Source organism: Condylura cristata, unplaced genomic scaffold (assembly GCF_000260355.1).
Source record: "Condylura cristata isolate star-nosed mole 26May11 unplaced genomic scaffold, ConCri1.0 scaffold00027, whole genome shotgun sequence".
NCBI lineage: Eukaryota > Metazoa > Chordata > Mammalia > Eulipotyphla > Talpidae > Condylura > Condylura cristata.
Genome location: NW_004567128.1, coordinates 27,615,359 through 27,639,010, shown reverse-complemented (window position 1 = coordinate 27,639,010; position 23,652 = coordinate 27,615,359). Strand labels below are relative to the sequence as shown.

At 49.9% G+C, this 23,652-nt stretch overlaps 2 protein-coding genes across 3 annotated transcripts in view; both read left to right on the top strand.

Annotated features, from left to right (window-relative positions):
- Positions 1 to 488: 488 nt before the first annotated feature.
- On the top strand, positions 489 to 6,548 carry CFP (complement factor properdin). The gene is made up of 9 exons (XM_004690125.2): positions 489 to 643; positions 729 to 879; positions 2,316 to 2,491; positions 2,896 to 3,066; positions 3,199 to 3,390; positions 3,559 to 3,732; positions 3,960 to 4,151; positions 4,286 to 4,397; positions 5,913 to 6,548. The coding sequence occupies exons 1-9, from the start codon at positions 559 to 561 to the stop codon at positions 6,076 to 6,078; spliced, it is 1,419 nt and encodes a 472-aa protein (XP_004690182.1). The 5' UTR covers positions 489 to 558; the 3' UTR covers positions 6,079 to 6,548.
- A 3,763-nt stretch (positions 6,549 to 10,311) lies between these two features.
- The window catches only part of SYN1 (synapsin I), a 40,811-nt gene continuing 27,470 nt past the window's right edge, over positions 10,312 to 23,652 (top strand). For both annotated transcript variants that reach the window (XM_004689989.2, XM_004689991.2), the window contains exons 1-5: positions 10,312 to 10,826; positions 21,335 to 21,392; positions 21,499 to 21,590; positions 23,121 to 23,277; positions 23,451 to 23,540. In XM_004689989.2, the coding sequence (XP_004690046.1) occupies positions 10,450 to 10,826; positions 21,335 to 21,392; positions 21,499 to 21,590; positions 23,121 to 23,277; positions 23,451 to 23,540 (774 nt within the window). In that variant the 5' untranslated portion in view covers positions 10,312 to 10,449. The remainder of the gene's footprint in view (positions 10,827 to 21,334; positions 21,393 to 21,498; positions 21,591 to 23,120; positions 23,278 to 23,450; positions 23,541 to 23,652) is intronic.

Sequence of the window (23,652 nt, the reverse complement as noted above, 5' to 3'; positions counted from 1 at the left end):
TCACTCAGGCAAAAGAAGGGCAGCAGTTAGGTCAGAATAGAAAATGAAGCAATTACCTCAATGCCTGCTCCACCCTACAAGGGGGTACACGCCACATTTCCTTCACCCTTGTTCAGAATCCCCACGAGGTGTACCCTATCCCTGTGGTAGAGATTATGCATTTTACAGGTGGAAAAACTAAGGCTGAGAGAGGTGAAAGTGATTTGCTCGAGGTCAGCCAGCTCCAAAGGCCTCTGCTCCATTTTCCCTCAGTAAGATTTGTCCAAGGAGCGTTGATTGAGTGCTGAAGAGTTGCTGAGCAGAGTACAGGGTGCTGGGGATACAGTGACAAACAAAACAGACCAAGAGTGAGCGGGAAGTAGGCGGCTCAGGAGCAAAGGTGACAGGAGAGGTGAGAGCTAAAGAGACCTGCACAGTGCCCTCCCCTCCCCCCTTGCCTGACCTCAGCCTCCCAGTTCCTCCTGCCACCCCCCCCCCTGCTGGTTCCTCTTTCCCACTAATTCCGGTGCAGGTCAAGCCTTAGAAAGCCAGGCGAGGCTACAGAGAACAGTTCTCAATATGCCCTCCCAAGCACAGGTCGAGGTCCAGGGGTCGCTTCTGCTGCCGCTGCTGCTCCTGCTGCTGCTCACATTACCAGCCACGGGTGAGTGAGTGGGGGCCCCCGCTGACCGCAGGGGTGCCCATCACTACCACATCCCTAACCACTTATCCCCCTTGCCCTGTTACAGGTTTGGATCCTGTACTCTGCTTCAGGAGCTATGAGGAATCCTCGGGCAAGTGCAAGGACCCCCTGGGGGATGGCGTCAGTGTTGAAAACTGCTGTCTCAACACTGCCTATGCCTTCCAGGAGCCCAGCAGCAAGCTCTGCCAAGCGTGCAGGTTAGGGGGAGCCTGGGCTTGGGGGCAGACTAAAGGGACTGGAAGGCAAGCAGAACTGGGCTCGTTCCTTCTCTGTGACCTCCCAGAGTAGCTCCAAGGCCACGGTCATGATTCCAGCTCAGGGTTTCTCAGCCTCAAATTTATTGACATTTGGGGCCAGAAAATTCTATGTTGCTGCGGGGTGGGGGGTGACAGGACACTAACCTGTACATTGCAAGATGTGTTGTAATATCCCTGGATTCCCATTAGATGCCAGGAGCATCTGCCTCCTTCCCCTAACCCAGCTGCCACAAACAAAAATGCTTGTGGACATTACCGAATGTGCCCCGCTGTACAAAATGCCCCCTGCCAAGTTGAGGACAGAGATAGAGCACTTGCAGTTTATCAAGCACTGTGGATGCGTGCAGCTCAGGTATCACTATCGTGTGCTTACTGTGTGCAGACTTATTGAGGGGTGGGAGAATTTGGGGAATTCAGAGGGCAGCTCCAGGCCCCTAATACTGATGATACATCATGTTCATTGGCACTTCCACATACCAGATGCGTCGCTGGGGTGGGGGCCAGCCGGAGGACTTCCAAGGGGAGCTCTGGTTCTTCATCATGATGCCAGCTTACGTGTACTGAGCCCCTTCTCTATACGTGGTATATTTCCTAACTGCTTACTGAGTATCCCAGATACACTGTAGGGAGGGCCCTGCTTGGGTCAGCAGTTCACCTCCAAAGCCTTATGCTGTGTAGAGGCTGCGAGTAGATCTGGCATCTGGGGTATTTCTGAAGAGCTCGCTGAGCTCATTGGGATGATGGCTTCTATTTCTTTTCTTTTTTTTTTTTAAGATTTCCTTATTTATGGATTCAGAACTGGGGTACAGGTCAGAGGTGCAGGGTCAGTGAGAGGACTCACCAGAGTCAGAGTGGGGAGCAGAACAGGCAGATCGATGAAGTACACTGCTGAGGGGAGCAGCAAGCGAGACAGGAGAGGTCTGCTGTGCCATGTGGATCATTTCCAAGCTGGGGATCCAACTCGCACTGAAGCGGCTGAGGCCAGCTTTCCAGTGCTGCACGTTAACCTCTTGCACCAGCAGGGAAGGCCCACTTCTATTTATGAAGGACTTTCTGTTTGCCTACTACTGTGCACCGCAGTGGCCTGGTACATTTCTGACAGCTGTTCTGAACTCCCAGTGTTCACACTTGTGTGCCTGGCAATGTCCTGGGGCCTTCAAAGGGTAGCTCCTCATCGTAAAGGTAAACGACATTTATTTAGCACTTACTATGCACCACCCTCTTCCCATTTAGTCCTCCAACACCCCTAAGAAAGGTCTCACCAGTCCATTCCACATTCACTTACCCTGAGCCCTGCACACCTGCCCACCCTTGCCATCCCATGCAGCATCTCGCCAGCTCTCACCGGATGGGCCACAATGCATTCCTCTCTGCAGGTCTCCACATTGGTCACCGTGGTCTGCGTGGGCCCCCTGCTCAGTGACCTGCACTGAAGGCTCCCAGCTGCGGCACCGGCGCTGCATAGGCTGGGGTGGGCACTGCTCAGAAAATGTGGCACCTGGGACCCTCGAATGGCAGCTTCAGGCCTGCGAGGACCAGCCATGTTGTCCCGGTGAGGGGGATCAGCACAGCGGGCAAGGGCTGCTCCCCACCCAGCGCTGGGATCAGGGCAGAGGCCCAGAGGGTGGGATGTGCCTGGCGTTTTTGAGGTGCCAAAGGAGAAGCTGGTATGACTGAAGGAAGGTGGTGGGAGATGAGATCAGAGGGCTGGACCTGGTGTGCTGCGGTGACTAGGTAGTGGCCAGAGGAGGAATATAATCTGACTCGCGTTCTAACTGCTCCCTCTTCCTGTCAGGATGACAGATTGTGTGTGAGGGGTGAAGCAAAAGTCCAGATAAGCGATGATGGTGAACCAGGTGTGGTGGAGGACAGGATTAATTGATGTGATGGAAATGAGGAGAGAGAAACCCCATTGACTCCCACACCTTCATCCAATATCCCTCTTTTCCCCCACAGAAATGGGTGGTTGGTCTGACTGGGGGCCCTGGGCACCTTGTTCTGTCACCTGCTCCAGAGGGACCCGAACCCGTCGTCGTGTGTGTGATCACCCCACCCCCAAATGTGGGGGACACTGCCCAGGAGAAGCACAGGAGTCAGAGGCCTGTGACACCAAGAGGGTGTGCCCGAGTGAGTGAGGGCAGCCATAAAGCACTGATGTGGGTGCCCAGGGTGGTGCCGGGGGTTCACAGCTGGGAACTGTCGGGATAGGAGGACTTTGACACATGTGACCACACTTGGCATATCCCCGCCCCATCACAGCACATGGGGCCTGGGCTGTTTGGGGCCCCTGGGGCCCCTGCTCAGGCTCCTGCCACAGTGGAACCCAGAGGACTGTGGAGACACGGAGCCGCACCTGTTCTGCACCGAAGCCGTCCACAGAGCCTCCTGGGAAGCCCTGCCCAGGGTCAGCCTATGAACAGCGAGGCTGCACTGGCCTGCCGCCCTGCCCAGGTACACAGAAGGGAGTCCTGTGACATGCAGCTTTTGATCTGGGCACACATTCTCTGCCCGGTGACTGGAGCTCTTTATTTGGCAGTAGTCTGCCTTGAGGGTCTAGGGGCTGGGCTAATGGTGAGGATCAAGATGACCTTTCTCTTAATTCCTTTCCCTCCCCAACAGTGGCTGGAGGCTGGGGACCTTGGGGTTCTGGGAGTGGCTGCTCTGTGACCTGCGGCTTGGGCCAGACCCAAGAAAAACGAGCGTGTGATCACCCTGCACCTCAGCATGGGGGCCCCTTATGTGTCGGTGCTTCCTCCCGGACTCACATCTGCAATACAGCTGTGCCCTGCCCTGGTCAGCACCTCCACATGCGCCGTTTCCATGCCCTGCTCTCCTCTACTGTCCAGTTCTGCTGCCAGCACCTTGTTCCTGCTTCTGCTTTGTCCATTCCTAGCCCTGATGCCTTGGTTCTGCCTCTGACCCCCCACTCACACCTCCTTCCCCAGTCCTCATTCATTTCTCTGAGCCCCCTCCTTGGCTCCCTGCTTTAGTGTGAGCCCCTGTTCCCCTTGTCTCTGCAGTGGACGGAGAGTGGGGGCCTTGGGCACAGTGGAGCATCTGTAGCCGCCCGGGCATAAAACACATAAGCTGTCAGGAAATCCAGGGCCAACAGTCTCGCTCCAGGAGCTGCAAGGGCCGCAAGTTTGATGGGCAGCGATGTACTGGGAAGCTGCAGGATATCCGGAACTGCTACAACATCCAGCACTGCCGCTGTGAGTGCCCCAGGGCCGGCCCATACCAACACAGCAGTTTTCTTTCTCTGCTGTGGACCCATGCCCTGAAGCCTTTCTTTCACCACCTCACTGAGACTGCTAATGCTGACTCTAACCCGCTCTTCTCCTTGCAGGGAAAGGCTCGTGGTCAGAGTGGAGTAACTGGGGATTGTGCATGCCCCCTTGTGGACACAACCCTGTCCGCAGCCGTCAACGCCTCTGCATAGCCCCACTCCCCAAGTACTCGTGAGTGAGGGGCCGGTGTGCCTAGGAGGGGGTCATGATACTGCTGTCCGCAGTCAAGGCAGGGGAGTCAGTTGTCTCCAGCCAGAGCTTCTACCACTAGGCCTAGGGTGCCTGCCTTGCTGAGCCAAAAATGCTCCAACTGCAGGAAGAGGGGAGTGATTAAAGAAGCTGAGAAAGGTTTTTTTGGGAGATCTATGTATTATTTAGGCACACAAGAACTGGGGTGCAGGCCAGAGGTGTGGGAGGTGAGGGGATTCACCAGAGCCAGAGTGGGGAGCAGAACAGGCAGAGTGACTAAAGTACACTGCTGAGGGGAGCAGTTCCCTGGCTGGGGATCAAAGTTGAGCTGCAGTGGCTGGCAGCAGCTTGATAGTGCTTTGTTTTTAACCCCTGTGCCACCAGGGAGGCTCCTGAGAAAGAAGATATTGAAGGGAGAATTAGACACTGTACCCCTCAGTCACTCATTTGCTCACTCGGCTGCTCTCCTGTTCACCCAGTCCTTTGTGTGTCCACCTGGCTCTGCTCTCTCCGTCCCTCAGTCATTCATGCCTCCACAGATGATTCCATATCACTTCCCCTCTCACTGGCATGCTAAACCCGTTTTGGCAACAGATGCAGACACATGACACAGTTCCCATGGATCCCCCAGGGGTTCTATGTGGGCAAGGCCTTGAAGGCATATGAGGAATGGTTGGTGCATGGAAAGGGGACTGACTGCTGCCTCAACCAGGGTGCAGGAGGCTAACCCAGTTTCCCTGGACAGGAAGAGCTTGGGGACAGCATTCCATCCAGGACATAGGTGATCAGCTGCCCAACATGCCCCCCCGTCGGCCAGGGCGACCCATGTGTTGGAGAGAATTAAAGCAGTCATCCCTTCTTTATTTCCATATACACCAAACTATGAGATTAAGCGGACAATTTCCAATTCTCGAAGGGCTACCATCTAGGAAGTGGTCTCCAGCTATGGAGTTTAGAGTAGATTCAGAAGATTAGGGGTGTTGAGTGGATGAGGGAATGAAGAATGGGAATGATTGAAAGAATCAGGGTGGAAGTGAAATGAGGGCTTTCTAAGCGGGAGAAATAACCCAGGCAAAGAGCCTTCTGGACATAGGACCAGGCCTGAATTTAGTGGAAGGGAAAGAGGGATTGGCTTGGGACAGAAATTTGGGCTCACGGCCTTATATGCCATGGCAAGGCCCTTGGTTTTTTTTCCAGTGAAAAAAGGGAGCGATGTAAAGAGTTTTGGGGGTAGAAGGCAACTTGTGTCAAATAGCTATTACCAGCACTCGCTGTGTATCAGCCACCAGTTGGAGCACGTTACCAGAATGAACTCATTTGTCCTCACTCAGCCTAGGGAGGTAGGTATTATTGCCACTTCTCAGATGAGGGGAACAGGCCAGTGAAAATACAGAAATTACCCAGTATCTCACAGCTAAAGCAAATAGGCTTGGGCAGTTTGATAAATGTATTCTTGCCTTTCTGAGCTTCTCCCTTCCGTCCTTCCCAACATCCTAGGCTCACCTTAACTACCGTGGAAGGTCAGGATGAGAAGAATGTAACCTTCTGGGGGAAACCATTAACAATGTGTGAGGAGCTGCAGGGGCAGAAGGTGATGGTGGAGGAGAAGCGACCATGTCTACATGTGCCTATCTGCAGAGACCCCGAAGATACGAACCCCTGACACTCCTCTCTTCCACTCTGACTCCCTGACCTCCTAGATCTCAATAAACCAGCCTTTTCCCCCAGGAGTGGGGCAATAGCATCTTCTAGAGCAAAGAGCACAGCATGAGTTAAGGTCACAGTGGACTGTTGGGAAAACCCTTTATTTTTTTAATGTGGCCACAATTTGGAGGCGAGTATCCAGCTCCAGCATCCTTTCTCTGCTGCCTTATCCCCAAAGTCTGCACCCCCTCCCCACCCATAATGCCCTGGGGCCACCCACACGTCCCTCTGCAGAGCTGCCTTATGGGTTTCCTGATTGGCTTACTTATTTGTCTCCCCGCCTCCTAGAGCTCCCTAGGTTCCCACCCACAGGAGCTTCTTGGCTGCTCTTGTCAATCCGCCTGAATGGCAGCAGAGGCGTGGCTGAAGTTGGCATCCCGCTGTGAGAGCACCTGCACCCACCCACTCCCAACAGCCCAATTCCAATGCTGCAATTAGTGGCGACAAATAGCTCCGGGGGTGGGGGGGGAAAGGGGGGGCAGACCGAAGAAGTGCCTATGAGGTGCTCTGTGGTGGAGTGGGCGTTGAGAGAAGCTAAAGTCAGCACTTGCATGGAGGAGCCCTGAGACCAAACCAGACACAGGTTCCTTTAGCATTTGTTCATTCAACACTAATTAGCATCTACTGGATACTACAGCTAAGTCTGGGCATGGGGTGGAGGAGGACCGGTAAAAGCAGAGGACATCTGAGCAAGAGAACAGACTCAGAATGGGTGATCCTTTCACTTGAATGTTTATTTGACACTTATCAACGCCTACTGCATACTAACAATAGTGCTGGACATCACAGGGAACAGAAAAGAGTCAACACACAGCCAAAGGAACAAACCCAGACACTAATGCTCTTAGTATATGCTCATTTATTTAGCGCCAATTAGTACTTACTGAAAACTGGGCCTTGTGTGCTGAACAAATAATAAAAATCATGATTATGCTAATGTTAAGTCTGAGAAAGTACTTGCCCGTGTGCCTTGTAGTATTTTAAGACTTTCCATAGCATAAATTATTTTCATCTACAATGAACCTACACAAGTTCTGTCATTATCCTCACTTCACAAAGGATAACAGGCACAGAAAGACAGTGGGTTAGACATTTCTGAAGCACTTCAAGAGCAAGGTTTAGGACTTCTGCTTTTGTGCGTGGAAGATTTGTGGCACTCAGACGATCAGGGTACTCTTCTCTGGGCCAACTCCCCTGATGTAAAATGGGTTAGTTGATAAGATAAAGCCGGAGAATATTAGGTCATCTTGGGAGGCATGAGTCAAAATGAGGGGTTCTGGTTGCTACTACTGGGTATGAGAGGTACGTTTTAACAAAAATGTGGAAGTTTGGTTGTGGTGTGCATTATGAGCTAGCTATCTATGTATGTGTGGAGTGCAGACCAATGAGTCTGTGCAAGAACTAAAGGTGTGCTGAGTATGTAGAGCATACCTGAAGTTATAATTGTGTGCACCATAGCTATGTGTTAGGCACATGCATATTAAAGTGGCAAGAGTATTATGGGTGTGTTTGTTATGAATGTGGGGACAATGCTGATAGGAGCATGTAGGAGGATGTGTTTCAGAGTTGTGGCTCACCAATGCACAACAAAGTCATTCTTGGTGTCCTTTCTATACACTCATTCCTGCTGGGGAAGATGGGGACAGTACTGGGAAGGCTTATCTTTTTCCAGTGAAAAAGTGAGGAGTTTAGACACTCCTGGGGGGAATTCTCACTCTTCTGCAAAGCAGTCCACAAAAAAATGTCTGGAAATCGAGTCACCTGGAGAAAGGGAGTGACACTTGGAACTACCAATACTAGGAACCTGGGAACAGAGCCCTTGGGAAGAGATAGTCTGGTAGATTCCTGAGGAACCCAACTTCTGGTGCCTAGAGCAGCCAGAAGTCTGTACTTGCAGCTGCTCCTGTCCCCCAGAGAGGGCACCATGGATCCAGCACAGCTTGTTTGCTTCAGTTACTGAGCAAAAAACTAGAGAGTACGTAGTTTGAAATGTTGTCAAATACTGGTTTTGTGAGGAATATTAGGACATGGAATGCCAGAGAGGACATCCAGGAGAGAGGGGTAAGGAGTAGCCAAGGCAAAGGCCTGGAGGTGGGACTGAAGCTCACTGTGGCAGAGGAAGGCATAGAGGATGTCTTGAAAATATTTGTCTTAGGAACTGTGGGAACCTAGGGGGAGAGGGAGTGAAATCTGAGTCCTAGGAGAGAGGATTTCCTGCAGACTTTGGGCAAAGATCATCCTTAGAAGAGAGGAAAAGAATTCTTCAGAAACTCCAGTACATTCAAAGACAGGGGGTGACTCCCCTTCACCTCTGTAGGGGTGGATCAGGTGATCATTTCTATGGATGAAGTAAGCCAAGGCTCAGAGAGGTTGAGTTACTTCCCCAGTGCCATGATGGAGCCTGAATCTGAACTCAGGCACTCTGACTTCAGACCCCACACTATTTTTGCCTTGTTTAAACAGGTCAATTGCTTAATGAATGAAGAATGAATAAATAATTGATAGTTTATCTGAAAATCCTGCAGGTAGATGAGATTCCAAATCTGCCTGCTTCTTGCTTTATCTTCTTCCACCTCACTTGCTCCATTATCATCTCTCACCACAGCCCACAAGGCCCTACTCAGTCTATTCCCAGCTAACATGTCTGATCCAATCTGCCACAATCCTCACTTTGTTTCAGCCACACTGGCACTACTCCTGGCAATTCTTAAAAAAAAAAAAAAGCATGAATCACAAAGTGAACATAACCCTTTGGGAATGAAATTGGAGTTCTCAGATTTTCTCATCTGTAAAATGAAAATGATATTACCTGCCCAATAGTATTATCATGAAGGTTGATGGGACAATATTTATAAACAGCTTAGTCAAGTATTAGGTACTGTCAGCAAATGATTGCTTTTAAAGAAGTAAGTGCTTTAATTGGGGTCAGAATCTTATAGTGGATGAGAGGATGGCTTCACAGACCACGCTGCCTGGACTGTAAAAGTCACTCACACATGTAGCAAATGTTTGGCACCTGCTGCGTGCATACCCTTGGACAGTTGTCCCTCTGAAAAGTTCTTGGGTGAAGGAGGAGACAAATTTGAGCACTGATAAATGCCAGGTGGTTGTCGGGAGTTTTGGCTGTCCAGGTAAAGGGATAGGGCATATGGATCACATGGTGGGGAGGGGACGGGAGATGGGCACACAGCAAGGCTAGAGCTTTAGGAAATGTGTCTGTGTAGCACCCTAGGTTTGCCCATGATTGTCAGTGGGTATGTGTTCTGTTGGGGTGTACACGTCTGTGTGAGTTTTCCTTGGTTCATGTGTGTTCGTGTAGCTGTGTGCATAAGCAGGCCTATACTGTGTACATGCATGCATGCTCATGTGTGTTACCTGGGCTTATGTGTGTCTAGATGCCTGGATTCTTGTATGTTCTCTGTACATGCCTCTGTTTCCTTACTTGTGTGTCCCCACTTTTGTGTAATTCCCTGTGTGCCTCCAGTCCACCAGCTACGAGAGCAAGGGTGTGTACTCTGCCCAAGTGTTCACCTCTGCCTGTCTTATGCTGTTTTCGCCGCCTCCGCAACTTTCTCTCCACCCAGCCTGTGTGGACGTGAGAGACTGATTTATTTCCCCGCGGGAGACTGATTACCCCGCGGGGTACTGAGTGTGACCTACCCCCCAACCCTCGCTGTGATGGGGTTATTTCTCTAATTCTGTGTCACCGGGTGTGCCCAATTCCCACCCACCCCCCATGCCTTCTGCTGTGAATACCAACACAGGAATCTGAATATCTACCGAGGACTCTGAATGAGTACGAGTGTGAAGACCAGGATGAAGCAGGGTGAGGGCTTGCCTGACCACCCATCCAGACGCTCTGGACAAGCACCCACCCCGCCCCCATTCCCCAAATTGCGCATCCCCAATCCGGGGGAGTGTGGGGGAGAGGGAAACAAGATGCGGCGTGGCGCGTGCGCACTGCCGCCTTCAGCACCGCGGACAGTGCCTTCGCCCCCGCCTGCCGACGCGCGCCACCGCCGCCCCAGCACTGAAGGCGCGCTGACGTCACTGGCCGTTCCTCCGCAAACTCCCCTTCCAGGTCGCCTTGGTCGCGTCCGCGCCGCCGCCGGCCCAGCCGGACTGCACCACGCCAAGCGCCAGATAGGGGGGCACGGGCGCGACCATCCGCGCTGCGGCGGCGGCGACTCAGCGCTGCCTCAGTCTGCAGCGGGCAGCCGAAGAGTCGCGTCGTGCCTGAGAGTGCAGCTGTGCTCCCGGGTCCCGCGCGGTCCGCTCCCGCGGCTCTTGACCTGACTGCTCCTAGGACCCCCTACCCCGCGCCGCAGCCATGAACTACCTGCGGCGCCGCCTGTCGGACAGCAACTTCATGGCCAATCTGCCAAATGGGTATATGACAGACCTGCAGCGCCCGCAGCCGCCCCCGCCGCCTCCTGCTGCCCCCAGCCCCGGAGCCACACCCAGTCCTGCGACCGCCTCTGCCGAGAGGGCCTCCGCGGCCGCCCCTGTGGCCTCTCCAGCTGCCCCAAGCCCCGGGTCCTCGGGGGGTGGAGGCTTCTTCTCTTCGCTGTCCAACGCGGTTAAGCAGACCACAGCAGCTGCAGCCGCCACCTTCAGCGAGCAGGTGGGCGGTGGCTCTGGGGGCGCAGGCCGCGGGGGCGCCGCCGCCAGGGTGCTGCTGGTAATCGACGAGCCCCACACTGACTGGTAAGCCACCGCCATGGACGTCTCTCTGTGCTCCCGGCATCTGGCCCCCCTGCCCCTATACCCTTTACCTTTAAATTATTTTCCTGGGTGCTTTCTGTGTGCTCCGCCCTTGCCCCCCTTCCACCCCTCAACCCCGCTTTCTCTGGGAGCAGTTATCGGGCGCTTGCTGTTTACCTCCTTCCCAAAAGCTTTGGCTTCAATATCTGTTAGCACTTGAGAGCCTGATGTGCCCTGCCTCCCTTCCACCCCCCCCCCCAAGCCCTTGCCCCAAAGACCTTGTCCTCTAATGGATCTTGTAAGCATTTATCAAGTACCTGCAGTGTGTCTCATCAGAGAGCCTCCCCCAAGGCCTTTGGCGTCCATGGATTTTGTGAACATTCATTAAGAGCTTAATGTGTCTCTTGTTCTCCTTAACCCTTGCCCGAAGGCCTTCTCCCGAATAGATATTGTGAGCATGTATCCAGAGTGTGCTGTATGCCCCCCCCCAACCCTCTCTGGAAAGACATTTTAAACTATTCAGTAAACATTGATCTAATACCTTCTATGTGTCCCCTCCCCAAAGACCTATTTCTCCAGAGGAGCTAGGACACATGAAGGGACTGATGTATGCCCCATCCTCAAACCCTTTTCTCAAATATATCATTTTCTGCAAATGAGTTCCATGAGCATATTTGAACCTTTGGTGTGTGACTCATCTTCAGACTCACTCCCCCAAATCCTTTTCCCACAGTGGATCTGGATCTGGAAAGCATTTATTGAATGTCTCCTTTATCCTCCATTCTCAAGCTACTTCTTCAAAAACTGTTCCATCCAGCATTAATCAACTGCCTGCTGTGTAAACCTTCTCTAAAGGCTCTTTCGTTCAATGTATTCAGCAAGCATTTATGGAGTGCCTGCTTTTACCCCATTCCTTTAACCCCTTCCCAGTGCTCTTTCATCTTCAATCTGCATGAATTGAGCACCTTCTGCATGACACAACCTTAGGCTTTCTCCATAAAGGCCTTTACGTGCAATTAATGCAGTGGCCAGATACCTAGCACGTGTTGTGTACATCATGTCACTCTCTCTTGCCAGAAAACCTTTTCTTTTTAATTACTCCTTAGAAGCATTTGTAAAGCACCTGTTGTGTGTCTGGTTCTGTGCCTTCTCCACAAGTCTTTCCTCCCCTGGATAGAGAATCACAAATTACCAAGATCAAGCTTTGGTGTTACTATTCCTCTTCCCCCAAAGACTTTTCTTCCAGTGGATCCAGTGGTTGCAGCCCACCCATTGCCCCCACCCCGACCCCCTCCTCCTCTACTGAATCTAATGAATGTTTAGTCATTATCAGCCAGGTGCTCAATTGGAATCAATCCCCCAAAGACCTTTTTCTTCAGTGACTCCTGTGAGCTTTTATGGAATACCTTCTGTGTGTTCTATATTCACACACACACACACACACACACACACACACACACACACTGCAGTATTCTTTTATTCCAGTGGATCCAGTGAGCATGTGTGCAGCACCTGTTGTATGTAGGTACTAGCCTTCATCAACCATAGCACCTGCATCAACCATAAGACCTTTCTCTCCCCAGAGTCTTTTCCTATGGTAAATCCAGAGCCCAACTTATAAGGGCTCCTTCTTTTCCACTCCCTTTAGTGTCCCTAAAATTTCCTTTCCCAGTCTTAAGTCGATACCCCAAAAAGCCTTTCTTCTATTTAAACCAATAAACAGTTATTGAGCACCTACTATACAATAGCCATTCTCAAATTCCTTCTTCCCAGTTTGAGTTCATCGTGTGTCATCTGCCTCAGAAGCTCTCGCCAGGGGCCTGCTTCAACCTGAATTTATTGAGTACCAGTTCTTTACGGTTTAGCTCACCCCTTCACTCAGAAGCCCTAGCCCAGCAGCCTTTCTCTCCTATGGAGCTGTGTATTCATTGTACGCATAGTCATCGCATACTTTCTATGTGTCAGCATTTGTTAAGCACTGTTCTAGTTCCCCTACTTCAGTTCTTCAGTTCCTTTAGCTTCCCTTCCTCATAATCCCAAATCCCAACTGGATTCTCTTTCTCTATACCTTTTCCTCCACAATTTACTCAAGTCCGCAATGATTTAAGGAACACTTACTGCATGCTACCAAGAATCCCACATCAGGTGTCTCTTCTCCTTTCCCTCTTGTAGCCTGACTCCCCCTTGAACAATCTCCTTCCTGCCTTTCACACTGCACAGTCCTGGGAGCTCAGAATGTGTACCTACTGTGTTTTGGCCAAGTCTTCTGCCCCTATTTATTAGCCAACTTCTCAACTACCCTTTTTTCCTCAATCCAAAAAGCACTTATGAATCCTTAGTGTATTATGTTCAAACAAGCACATCCTTTTATTCTTCATCAATGCATAAAGCATTATTGAACACATACTAGAATTCCTTTACGAGACCCGCTCGCTCAGGAGTTTTCTTCCTGGCTGCATTTACTCCATTGAAGTCAACAAATCTTAATGAGGCCCAGGCTGTACATTGCACCTTCCTTTAGACGTCCCTTCTCTACTCGGATCCTTCAGGTAGGTTATTTGCTGCTTTTCCCGTCATTCCACTAAGTGTATTCGTTATCTACTGCATACCAACAAGGCTTCTACCTTTCCATGATCACAGCACAGAGCTTTCTTTTTTTGTCTCCTCATATGTTCGGCAAGCAAGTAATGAACACCTGCTGATTCAGTGAAAGATTTCTCCCTCCCCTTCTGTGTTTCACAAGCCCCCCCCCTTTATCCCAGCCACCACTCCAGAGTTTTCTTCTGGTCAATGTCACAAACATCTACTTAGTGTCTACTATAGGTGGGGTGTGAGGGATGAAGGGAGAGTGCCTATGTCCACTAGGCTCAGCGTCGGGGAACAGAGACCTCTGCATCACCAATGTGCAGACTTCTAAAGACATGCAGACTTTAGGGATTTCATCCTGGAATAAAGGAGTTGTACAAAAATCTGTAATAAATTGCACACCTCGGTTCGGTCTGACACCTTCCCCACCAAACCTCAGCACTCTCATTCTTTCCTGGGTATCAGGTCCTCCATGACTTAAAGTTATAAATGCTGAGTTGAGATTCATCTCCCCTCTTTAATTTAATTCAGTGCAATGCTTTTCAAGCTGTTGGTTGTGCATTGACTTGTGACCAGCATTTCATTTTTTCATGAATTAAGACATACGAAAATAGAAAATACCAGGGTATATTGCATGTAGTAAGTAGAATGTTTATTTAGCAAAACTGTTACTCCAGTGAGGGATATAATCAATACTGTACATGATATCATGTATAGTTCATCTGTTATATAATGGGTTTATAGCCTATGGCATATGTGTGTGTGTGTATGGTTTTCTTCATGAAATAGAATAAAATAGAGTAGGAAATATTCTATTGCACATAATAAGAGTAAAAACAGAAACTTTCATTTCAGTTAAATATGCATATTTGTATGCATTCCACATGTACCTACACATAACATGTGATGTATAACATGTTATATATTGTTTGTGGATCCTATATTTTCTGTATGTTATATGTGTCTTATATAATATATATTACATATGTAGGGTGGGTTATTATGTAAATAGCTATGTAGTGGGTTATATAAAATATATTTCTTATTGTGGCTTCTTTTCTTAGACTTCCTTGGAAGCAGACCCTGAGACTTTGAGATTTATGTGCAGATTTGTTGGGGAGAGTTCTTGGGAACACCACCTGTTGCGGGGGAGGAGTGGGGGAAGCAGGAATTGGCAGAAGGAAAGGTTGAGCTATGATACAGCCACAACAGAGGGTGCTGCGGTCGGTCTTCTGGGGGGCCCCCCCGGAGCTGAGATGACCCTTCAGAGTTGCCACAGTCAGGTGGGGTGTCCAGGCTTTTGTATTCTTGCTTAGTCATTAACCTTGGGCTGCCCCCTGGAGGAGGCATAATCTTAGGGAAGGCAAACACCTGCTGCTGAGAGCAATTCCCAGTAAGGAACAGCACTGTGAGACTTCGGCAGTGGATATTCCCAGAAGCTGAGGGGCAGCTGCGAAGGCACGAAGGGAAGTGGTAAGGGTCTGATGGAGCACAGAGTCGACCCCTTGTACTGCGCAGATTCACTTGTTTCTTAGCGGAAGTTCACCCCACTAGGAATAGCATTTCCTGGGTTCTAATTGGGGTTGTTTTCAGGGAGTAACTTGAAAGAGCACATCAACTTCCACAACCTTGGTTGATTCCAAGGCCATAACTGGTAGTTATTGTCTCTTTCCTCAGCTGTAGGTTCTAGATGTTTACCCTCAGTGGCTTACCTGGTGAATGACCCATTCCGTCATCCATGAGTTTAGAGTAATTCCAGTTTAGCGTTCATTAGCCCTTCACCCTTAGCCCTTAGGAGACCCTTGGCCTTCTCAGGCTGTGCCTGTGGCATGTACCATCAGAGATGAGCAAAGAGCATCAACAGATGCCAACCCTATTCTTCCCTGCCCCCACCATACAGCAGCAGCCCTGCCTCCTTCTGAAGCTCAAGGTCATGCAATCCTGCCAAGGCAGTGGCTTTTCATGTCCACTGGCATGTGAAGCCTCAAGTGTCCAGGTGACAATCATAACTCAGGATTTAATGAGATCCTTACTGTGTCCCATGGTGGCAGGGTTCCCCTTGGAGAACTGGGACATCTAACCTTGCACAGTGCTAAGGAAATGGGAAACACACATTACAAACATTGATCACTGGTTTGGTCACTTCTGAATGTGTAGGCCCATGTATTTTACATTTTGGGGACACAATAAAAACAGCAATCATTGATTTAGGGTGTATACTGTGTTTTGGAGGATGATGCCTCATTTTTGCACCATACCCTCTCCAAGCTGGGATCTTAACTGCGACAGGTTGTTCCATCACTCTATCAGCCCAGCAGCTTCAGGGGTGCACTTTTGCACCTCCTTTACTGTAAAGCAGTCTCTGGTTTGGTGCAATGTTATATGGGATCCTATACTGGTGGATTAAACATTGTGTGAGCCCTTAGACAGTGATGCTGGCTAAGGCCTTGCAGTCATGAAAGGCAAACCCATATATAGAATATTCCAGTCAGAATGAATCATTACTCTCCTCAGGGTGGAAGGAGACCAATATAGTCAGCTTACCACAAAGTGGCTGTTAGGTTTTCTTGAGGGTGGTGCTGTGGCAGTAACTGACTGCTGACTTCCCACTACTGACACCTCGGTGTTGCTCTCTCTATTGCTGGACATTCAACAGTAACCCTTAGGGCCATATATAGACTTAAGCTCTCCTACTTTTGCCATGTCATTCACGTGCCCATATGCTAGTACCGTGGGGTTAATTCGAAAGGTTGGCTGACATCATCCAGCTGACTCTTGCTGTCTGCCTGGTTGCTTAGTGCCATTTCTGTGGTGGATGCTGTCCAGTGGGGGTTAACACTTTTCACTTTTTTTTTTAAAGATTTATTTATTTATGCATACAGAAGTGGGGTACAGGCCAGAGGTGCAGAGGGGGTGAGAGGATTCACCAGAGATATAGTGGGGAGCAGAACAGGTGGGTCGACTGAAATACACTGCTGAGGGGAGCAGCGGGAGAGATAGGAGAGGTCTGGTCTGCTGTGCCATGTGGGTCAGCTCCCTGGCCAGAGATCAAACTCAGGCTGTTCTGGTGTACCTGCATGGAGGTAGCACTAAGACTTAACCCTTAGGCCACTAGGCACGCAGCCCAAAGCCCTGCCAATCGGGAGCCCTGCTGCTGCCTTGCAAGTCTGCTCCAAGATGGCCCTCATGTAGTCAACTCTATATTTGTGGCTTCCACCCACATGCTAAGCCAAGCCATTTGTGAACCAAGCTTAGGTTTTTTTTTCCCCTTTATCCACTGGTGTTAAGAATTCCACTTAGCTAACTAAGGAAGGCACTAAAGCAACAGTGTAAATGACCAGGCACCCTGGCTACCTGTTCAGGCAGCTTGTTCAGTCCTGCCTGGGCTCCATCCTGGCTACTGGACCCTTGTGACTCTCTTACTTGATGGGCCCGGGAGGGCCCAGCTTGTAACAGACTCTTCTGGATGCATGGGCACTTGGCACCTCGTGGTTAAACAGTGTAAATCGGAGTGTAGGACCATACCAGAGTTTGTTTCTTCAAAGGCATATTGTTCTCTGCTGCAGATGGCATGCTCTTGTTCCAGAACTGAGGGTGAGGATAGGGACCTCACTTGGGCTTCCTGAGTTCCACACTACGTCTTTTTCCACTACTGACTCCCCTGGATCATAGGCTCTGTGCCATGTGGCAGGACTGCTTATACCACAACCCAAATGTGCTGTGGTGCCCCTTTCTGCTCCGTCTCCTGCTCAGGGATGGCAGCCTCTGTGTCACCGGAAATACAAACCACAGCACTATTCTCCAGGTATAGAGTATGCTGCTTCCAGAATCAAGGAGACCTGCCAGGTGTGGTGTTTCTTTCTTCATGGTGGGTGGCACAAGATACAATGTTTTGCTTCATTCTTTGGACCAGCTGTCCTGGATTTGCCTGGATATTCCCTGGACAGATCCCTAAAAATTCGAGTAATGTGGCAAGCTCATGAGACTTCACAGAGTTTCTCTTCCACCCTGTGGAATATACATGTCTTATGAAAGCAGTGTGTTTGCCACCTCTTGCTCATCTTGCCCAGTCAGCATGATGTTATTGATATAATGGGCCAGTGTAAGAGTCCATGGAGCATGCAGATGGGCCAGCCCCATTTGGGCTGTATTATGACATAGGGTAAAGAGAAAACCACCAACGAATATTATCAGTACAACGAGGGCGAACTGTTTCTGAGCAGAACCAAAAAGAACTCATTCACATCAGCCACCTGCCATATCTGAGGTCTTTCAATAAATAACGCCACTTGTCCCGTGCCAGCTACAGTCAGTTGAGCTCGCAGTAGTCTACATTCTCCAGTATTCATCCAGCCTCTTCAGGGGCTGAGCTAGTTAATTCCGTACAGATAAGAAAGGGCCCCTGGAGTCCTCCCTGGTGGCATAATGGGTTAAAGCACAGCATTGAGAACCTAGCAGAGGCTGCTTCACCCTGAGTACCATGAGTTCTATCCCCGGCCAGGGAGGTAACCTGCATGGCGCGGCAGACCTCTCCTGACCCGCCCGCTGCTCCCCTCAGCAGTGCACTTCATCAATCGGCCTGTCCTGCTCCCCACTCTGACTCTGGTGAATCCTTTCACTGCCCCTATACCTCTGGCCTGTACCCCAGTTCTGTATGCATAAATAAATATTTTGTTTAAAAAAAGAAGGGGCCCCTCTATCCTTGAAATCTTTCAGAGTAGCACTAATTTCCACCATCACTCATAGGACAGATACAGCACTATATTGGTCAGGGAAAGAGGTGTGGTTTCAGAAGCATCTATTTGGACAATATTTCTTACCCCACAGGCCAAGAAACCCATGGACGGGTTCTGACAGCTACAGATCTGTCTGTTCCAATTATGCATTTGTGATCTGGGGGAGTGGCCATGGGTGAATCTGTAGACCCACTATGAGTGGGACCCAAGCCAGGGTCTCGTGCTTTACCTGACGTCTGCTGTACTTCTCAACATGGCTGGTGCATAGTCCTTATTGATTTTGTAAGTTGCGTATATGCTTTGGGCCCTTCCACAGAACATAGTCATCTGGTGGGTTTCCAGTAAGTAGAGTATCTACTGTAATGTGTTCGCTCCACAGTCGGCCACAGGAGTCCTGGCCTTGCTGCTTTACTTATGGCGGACCACTGTTTTCCCCAAGCTTCCATAATCATCCTAGAAGTGTATCAGCAACATCATCTGGGATCCTTGCCAGAGTTTTAAGTTCCCTACAAGAGTGTTCCAACTTCATATCCTACCCCCTCGGCCCACTGTCTTCAGGATCCCGTGTCCTGAGGAATTTCCTAGCTCCTGGCCCTATGTATTAGCCAGATAATTCAGCTGCCTCTGCATGACATTCCTCTCCTTCCTTAGGCAAGCTTAGGACACCTCACTCGGTCAGGTTGTGCTAGGATTTGACTCTGGTTATTGATCTGGTTGCTGAGAGGGGAGAGGGGCTAGGTTCTGAAAGGGGCAAGCATTGTCTTGGAAGTCACCTGCTTTGTGTGAGGGCTCTGCATTATCCTCAAGCAGAGCAGTCTGTATTCTAGCAAGGAGGGGTGGGCTACTTTTGCAAGCCTAGTGGATTCAAGGGAATCTGTAAGTTCAAGGTATTACAAGTACCTCCCCAGATATTCCTATCCCAAATCTCAGGGTCACGTGCTTGTCTTATTAGAGTCTTGAGACTAGCATAGGAAATTACTGAGCTGGGAATTCAGCCTTCTCAGCTGCTTGGCTATGCTTGTAATTAAGCCCTAAGCCCAGCCCTCTCCTCTGTCTGCCCTCTGGTTGCAGGACAGAGTTTTCCAAAAAAGAGCCAGGGAAGTCTTCTGCCTTTTGCATTTTGCCTTGGATTGGTGGTTATCCATTGAGGATGTCAGGTCTTGTTAGTCAGTGGTACTTAGTGAATAGCCAATTACGTGTGGTTACCCTTTCCCTCACAGCTCTCAAATACCAGGGATATGTCACCAGCTGGTGCAGCTCCTTCCACCAGTATGTCACTAGAGTCCACCATCAGTAAGTCACTGCTGCTCCCAAACCCTAGGGGCTGGCACCATAATTCTCCCACTCCAGACAATAAGCTCCACACTGCATTTTTTCCCACTACCGACACGTCCAGGACCACAGGATGAGCCAGCTCACAAGGCCTAAGCGGTATCTCGCTTGCACCTGCTACAGAGCGCTTTGTGCTGCTACAGTGTGTCCTAGTCTCCCTACTGCGCCCCCCTCCCACCAGTGATGTCTCCTCCTTTCCTGCTGGTTGCTGGGTGACCCAGCTCCAGAACTGCATTACAATCTTCTTTGTACTCTGACTTCTCTAGCCCACTATTGTCTGGAAACAGATTTGAGGCAGAGATTTGCATGCCTGCCGGAGGCTTATCAGGAAGTGCGTTTGGGTTACACACCTGCAAGGAGGGCAGGGTCAGGCAGAGGGAGAAGCTGGGCCACAAAGTGCTTGCGTCAAAGGCCTCAGCTGATCCTAGGGGGAGCTCTGGGGCTGGGGAGGTCCTTCAGAGTCAGCCCATACTGAGGCAAAGAGGCTGACTTTTGTACCCACACATAGAACAAATATAGATCATGGGCTGCTTGAAGTAGATTTAACCTTGGCCAAGGCAATTCCCGTGACAGAAGACACTTCCCAGTAGGACGCAGCTGTGACTTGTTGGCAGCTGATAGTCACGGCGCCTTGGCCTTCAAGGGGCATCTGGGTACAGCTCCACAGTATGCACTACATTCAGGGGCCCAAGGCTTGTAGAATAGTGATATACTCTACACTCATCGTTTTATGAGTGAAAATGTGTGGGTATGAGACAGATTCTCTCCAGCACTTGTGCGGAGAGTGTTAGTGATGGTGTGTGTGTGTGTATGTGTGTGTGTGTGTGTAGAGGAGAGAGAGAGGTTGAGAGAGAAGGAAGGAGAATAGGAGACAGAGAGGAAAAGAGCCCTTCTGGGCATGTCTGTGAAGTCACTTAGGGCCTATTTGTGGTGTATGTGGCAGAGACCCTGATTGTGTGCATGTAGGTGGCCCCAGAAGTGGCTCTTCCCCTCATGAGAAACCTGTTTGAGGGTGAACTCCCGTGTGTGTGTGTGGAGGTGTCTGTCAGGTGTGTAGGTGTCTGTCAGGTAGGAATCTGGGCCTGGGGGTTGAGGCCACTGGAAACCGAGCCCAGCTGGGACGGGCTCAGGGACTTTGGCAGAGCATTTGTGATGCCCCTACCTACCAGCCTACCTACTTCTGCTGCTGCTGAGACCTCTCTTCCCTCCCCCAGCTCCCTGTCCTCCTCAAACGCTTTCCTCCCCACCCCCATCATCACTAGCTCAGCCTTCTTCAGAATCACAGCCGGCCTGCACCCATCAATCTGCTCGCCCTTTTCTGATACAGCTGCCCACCCACGACTGCTGTGTCCTTCACGGCACACAACCACGAGGGGCGCATGTGCTCTTCCTCGGAAAGGGCCAGAGTGGAGGCTCTACAGGCAGCACAGATGGGGGGCAGGGAGCCAGACCCAGCACACACAGATTCTCTGAGGTTCTTTGCCATTTACAAACCTCCATGCAGTGTGGAAGTATGTTGCAGTTTACAGAGCACTCCTCATTTTGCAAAGTTTTTCAAAAACATTTACAGTAGCAGGGTACTATGTAAGTCTATACATTGGGAAATGCCTGCTCTCTAGGGTTTAAGGATTTATTTCACAGCTTGCCACGGCCTTTGACAGGCATACACCCCCAAGAGGATTAAAGAGCCTTGATTGTTCTCAAATACTATTGAGTTTTTCAAAGTGTTTCAACAATTATAAGCACTTTATGGTTTTTCTACATGGCTCTCAAGGGGCAAAGGGGTCAAAGAAGTGGCCTGGATTTTGTTTTCCTGAGACAGGAGACTGATGGATTTGCTCTGCTTTTCTTCTCCAGGGCGAAGTACTTCAAAGGGAAAAAGATCCATGGAGAAATCGACATTAAAGTAGAACAGGTTAGTTGGGGCAAGTAGGCTTGGGGGGTCAACTGTCCACACTGCAAGATGAGTGATCATTTTTATGTGATGTGAATGAATCACCTATTTTTTTTGTCCTTCCCAGGCTGAGTTCTCTGACCTCAACCTTGTGGCTCATGCCAATGGTGGATTCTCTGTGGACATGGAAGTTCTCCGGAATGGGGTGAAGGTCATGCGGTGAGTATAAAAAGGGTACCGTGGTGTTATGGGAGAGGCATAAAGACAATGAAATATTATTCACCCGTGAGAAAGGAGGAAAGCCTGCCATTTGCAATGGCATAATTGGACCTTTTGGAGATTGTGCTAAGTGAGATCAATCACAGACAAATATAGTAAGTGCTTGCTTGGATTGTTCATAGATTTCTGGAAATGTGGACTTTAAGTGAAACTGCCCATAATGAAAGCAGGCCCTTGAATAATGTTTCACCACCGCCTGGATTTGTTTTTTCTCACCCTTATAATTTCAATGGTATAGAAAGAGGTGTTATTCGAGAACCTGCTTTTATGATGATATCATTTTAGTGTAGATACTAAAAAAGTCACACTTACAAAAAAACAGAGTAAAATGGTTACCAGGACTGAGGGGTGGCAAAAGAGGAGAAACTCTCAAGGGTATAAACTTAGATTAAAAAAAAAAGTACTGGCGATCTAATGCACAATGTAGTGACTATAGACAACATTGTGTTAAAATCATCAAACTTGCTAAGAGACTAGATTTCAATTATTCCCAAAGCAAAAAAGACAGTGATGTGTCACAACAGAGGTGCAAACTAGCCCAATGATGGGAATACTCCAGTTTATAAATGTATCAAGTCAGCATGTTGGTGCTATATATCAAAATATCAAATATATTTCAACTTAAAAAAGAACTTAGCACAGAGTACCGGGAGGTTGATTCTCTTTGGAGAATCCCTGGAGCCCAGGTGGCCCAGCAGGCCACAAGCCAAACTTTTCCGTTATTAATTCATCACACTTGCTGAACATGTTGCTGCTGTGTGCACTTTACTAAATATCTTACTACATACTTAGTTACTGGTTATTGAGCACTCTTGTGCAGCAGGAGCTAGTCTATGTACTGAGCCTGGCAGTGAACAAAAAAGACCAAAAAAATTTACAACAACAAAAACCCAACAAACCCTCTGCTGTCATGAATCTTAAATTCTACTTACTGTGGGACACACATGAGAAATGTAAGAAAAAATATGTAACACCAAAGGGCTAGAGGGACTGTTGGGTGGGCGTGGTGCCAGCAACCTGGAGCTGGGAAACTGGCCGTGGGAGACACTGGGAGAGAAAGCTACAGGAGGCGAAGGAGTGACCCGTGTAGAGGGAACAGGCCCTGTCCAGGTCGTGAGCTTAGACTCTGGGCAGCATGCCGTGAGGACAGCTGGTAGTCTGAGAGACTGTGACCAGGGAACTGTGAGAATTGAGCTGGTGAGCTGCAAGGTGACCCAAGCTAGGGCCTTAGCGAGAATGAGAGAATGACGAATGAATGACGGTAGGAGAGGCCGAAGTGGGTACCCAGATGGGCGCCGGGCAGAGAGGAGCTGCTGCCCAGGAAACAACCTGGGCTGGTGAGCCAGGGAGAAAACGCCATGCAATGTTTAGGAGCTGCTGAGATTCGAAAACTCGGTCTTTGTTCTAAGGATGGTGGGGAGCTTCTTGGGGGGTGAAAAACCCTCAATGCTCTTGCTCCTGCCACCCCAGGTCTCTGAAGCCGGACTTTGTGCTGATCCGCCAGCACGCCTTCAGCATGGCGCGCAATGGGGACTACCGCAGTCTAGTGATCGGGCTGCAGTACGCGGGGATCCCCAGCGTTAACTCTTTGCATTCTGTCTACAACTTCTGTGACAAGCCCTGGGTGGTAAGTGACAGGGAGCGTGCTACTGGCAAAGGGAAGAGTTCATGTACGGATGTGGGATCTGGGCATCGCTCTGATTTGGGGGGATGGAGGAAGTTTGCAAGCTTCGAGGCCCAGTTTGGAGACTCCCTCCAGGTGAAGGACTGGCTGACCCACCTTTCACCTGGCTTTCACAGTTTGCCCAGATGGTTCGACTGCACAAGAAACTGGGGACTGAGGAATTTCCTCTAATCGACCAGACCTTCTATCCCAATCACAAAGAGATGGTGAGTCTGGGGAAAATAGAGTGGGGAGGAGGGAAAGGCGTCACGCAATAACATTGCAAAGCTGCCGGTCACCAGGCCACAGGCAGGTGGAAGGTCAAGCCCTGAAGCCCTT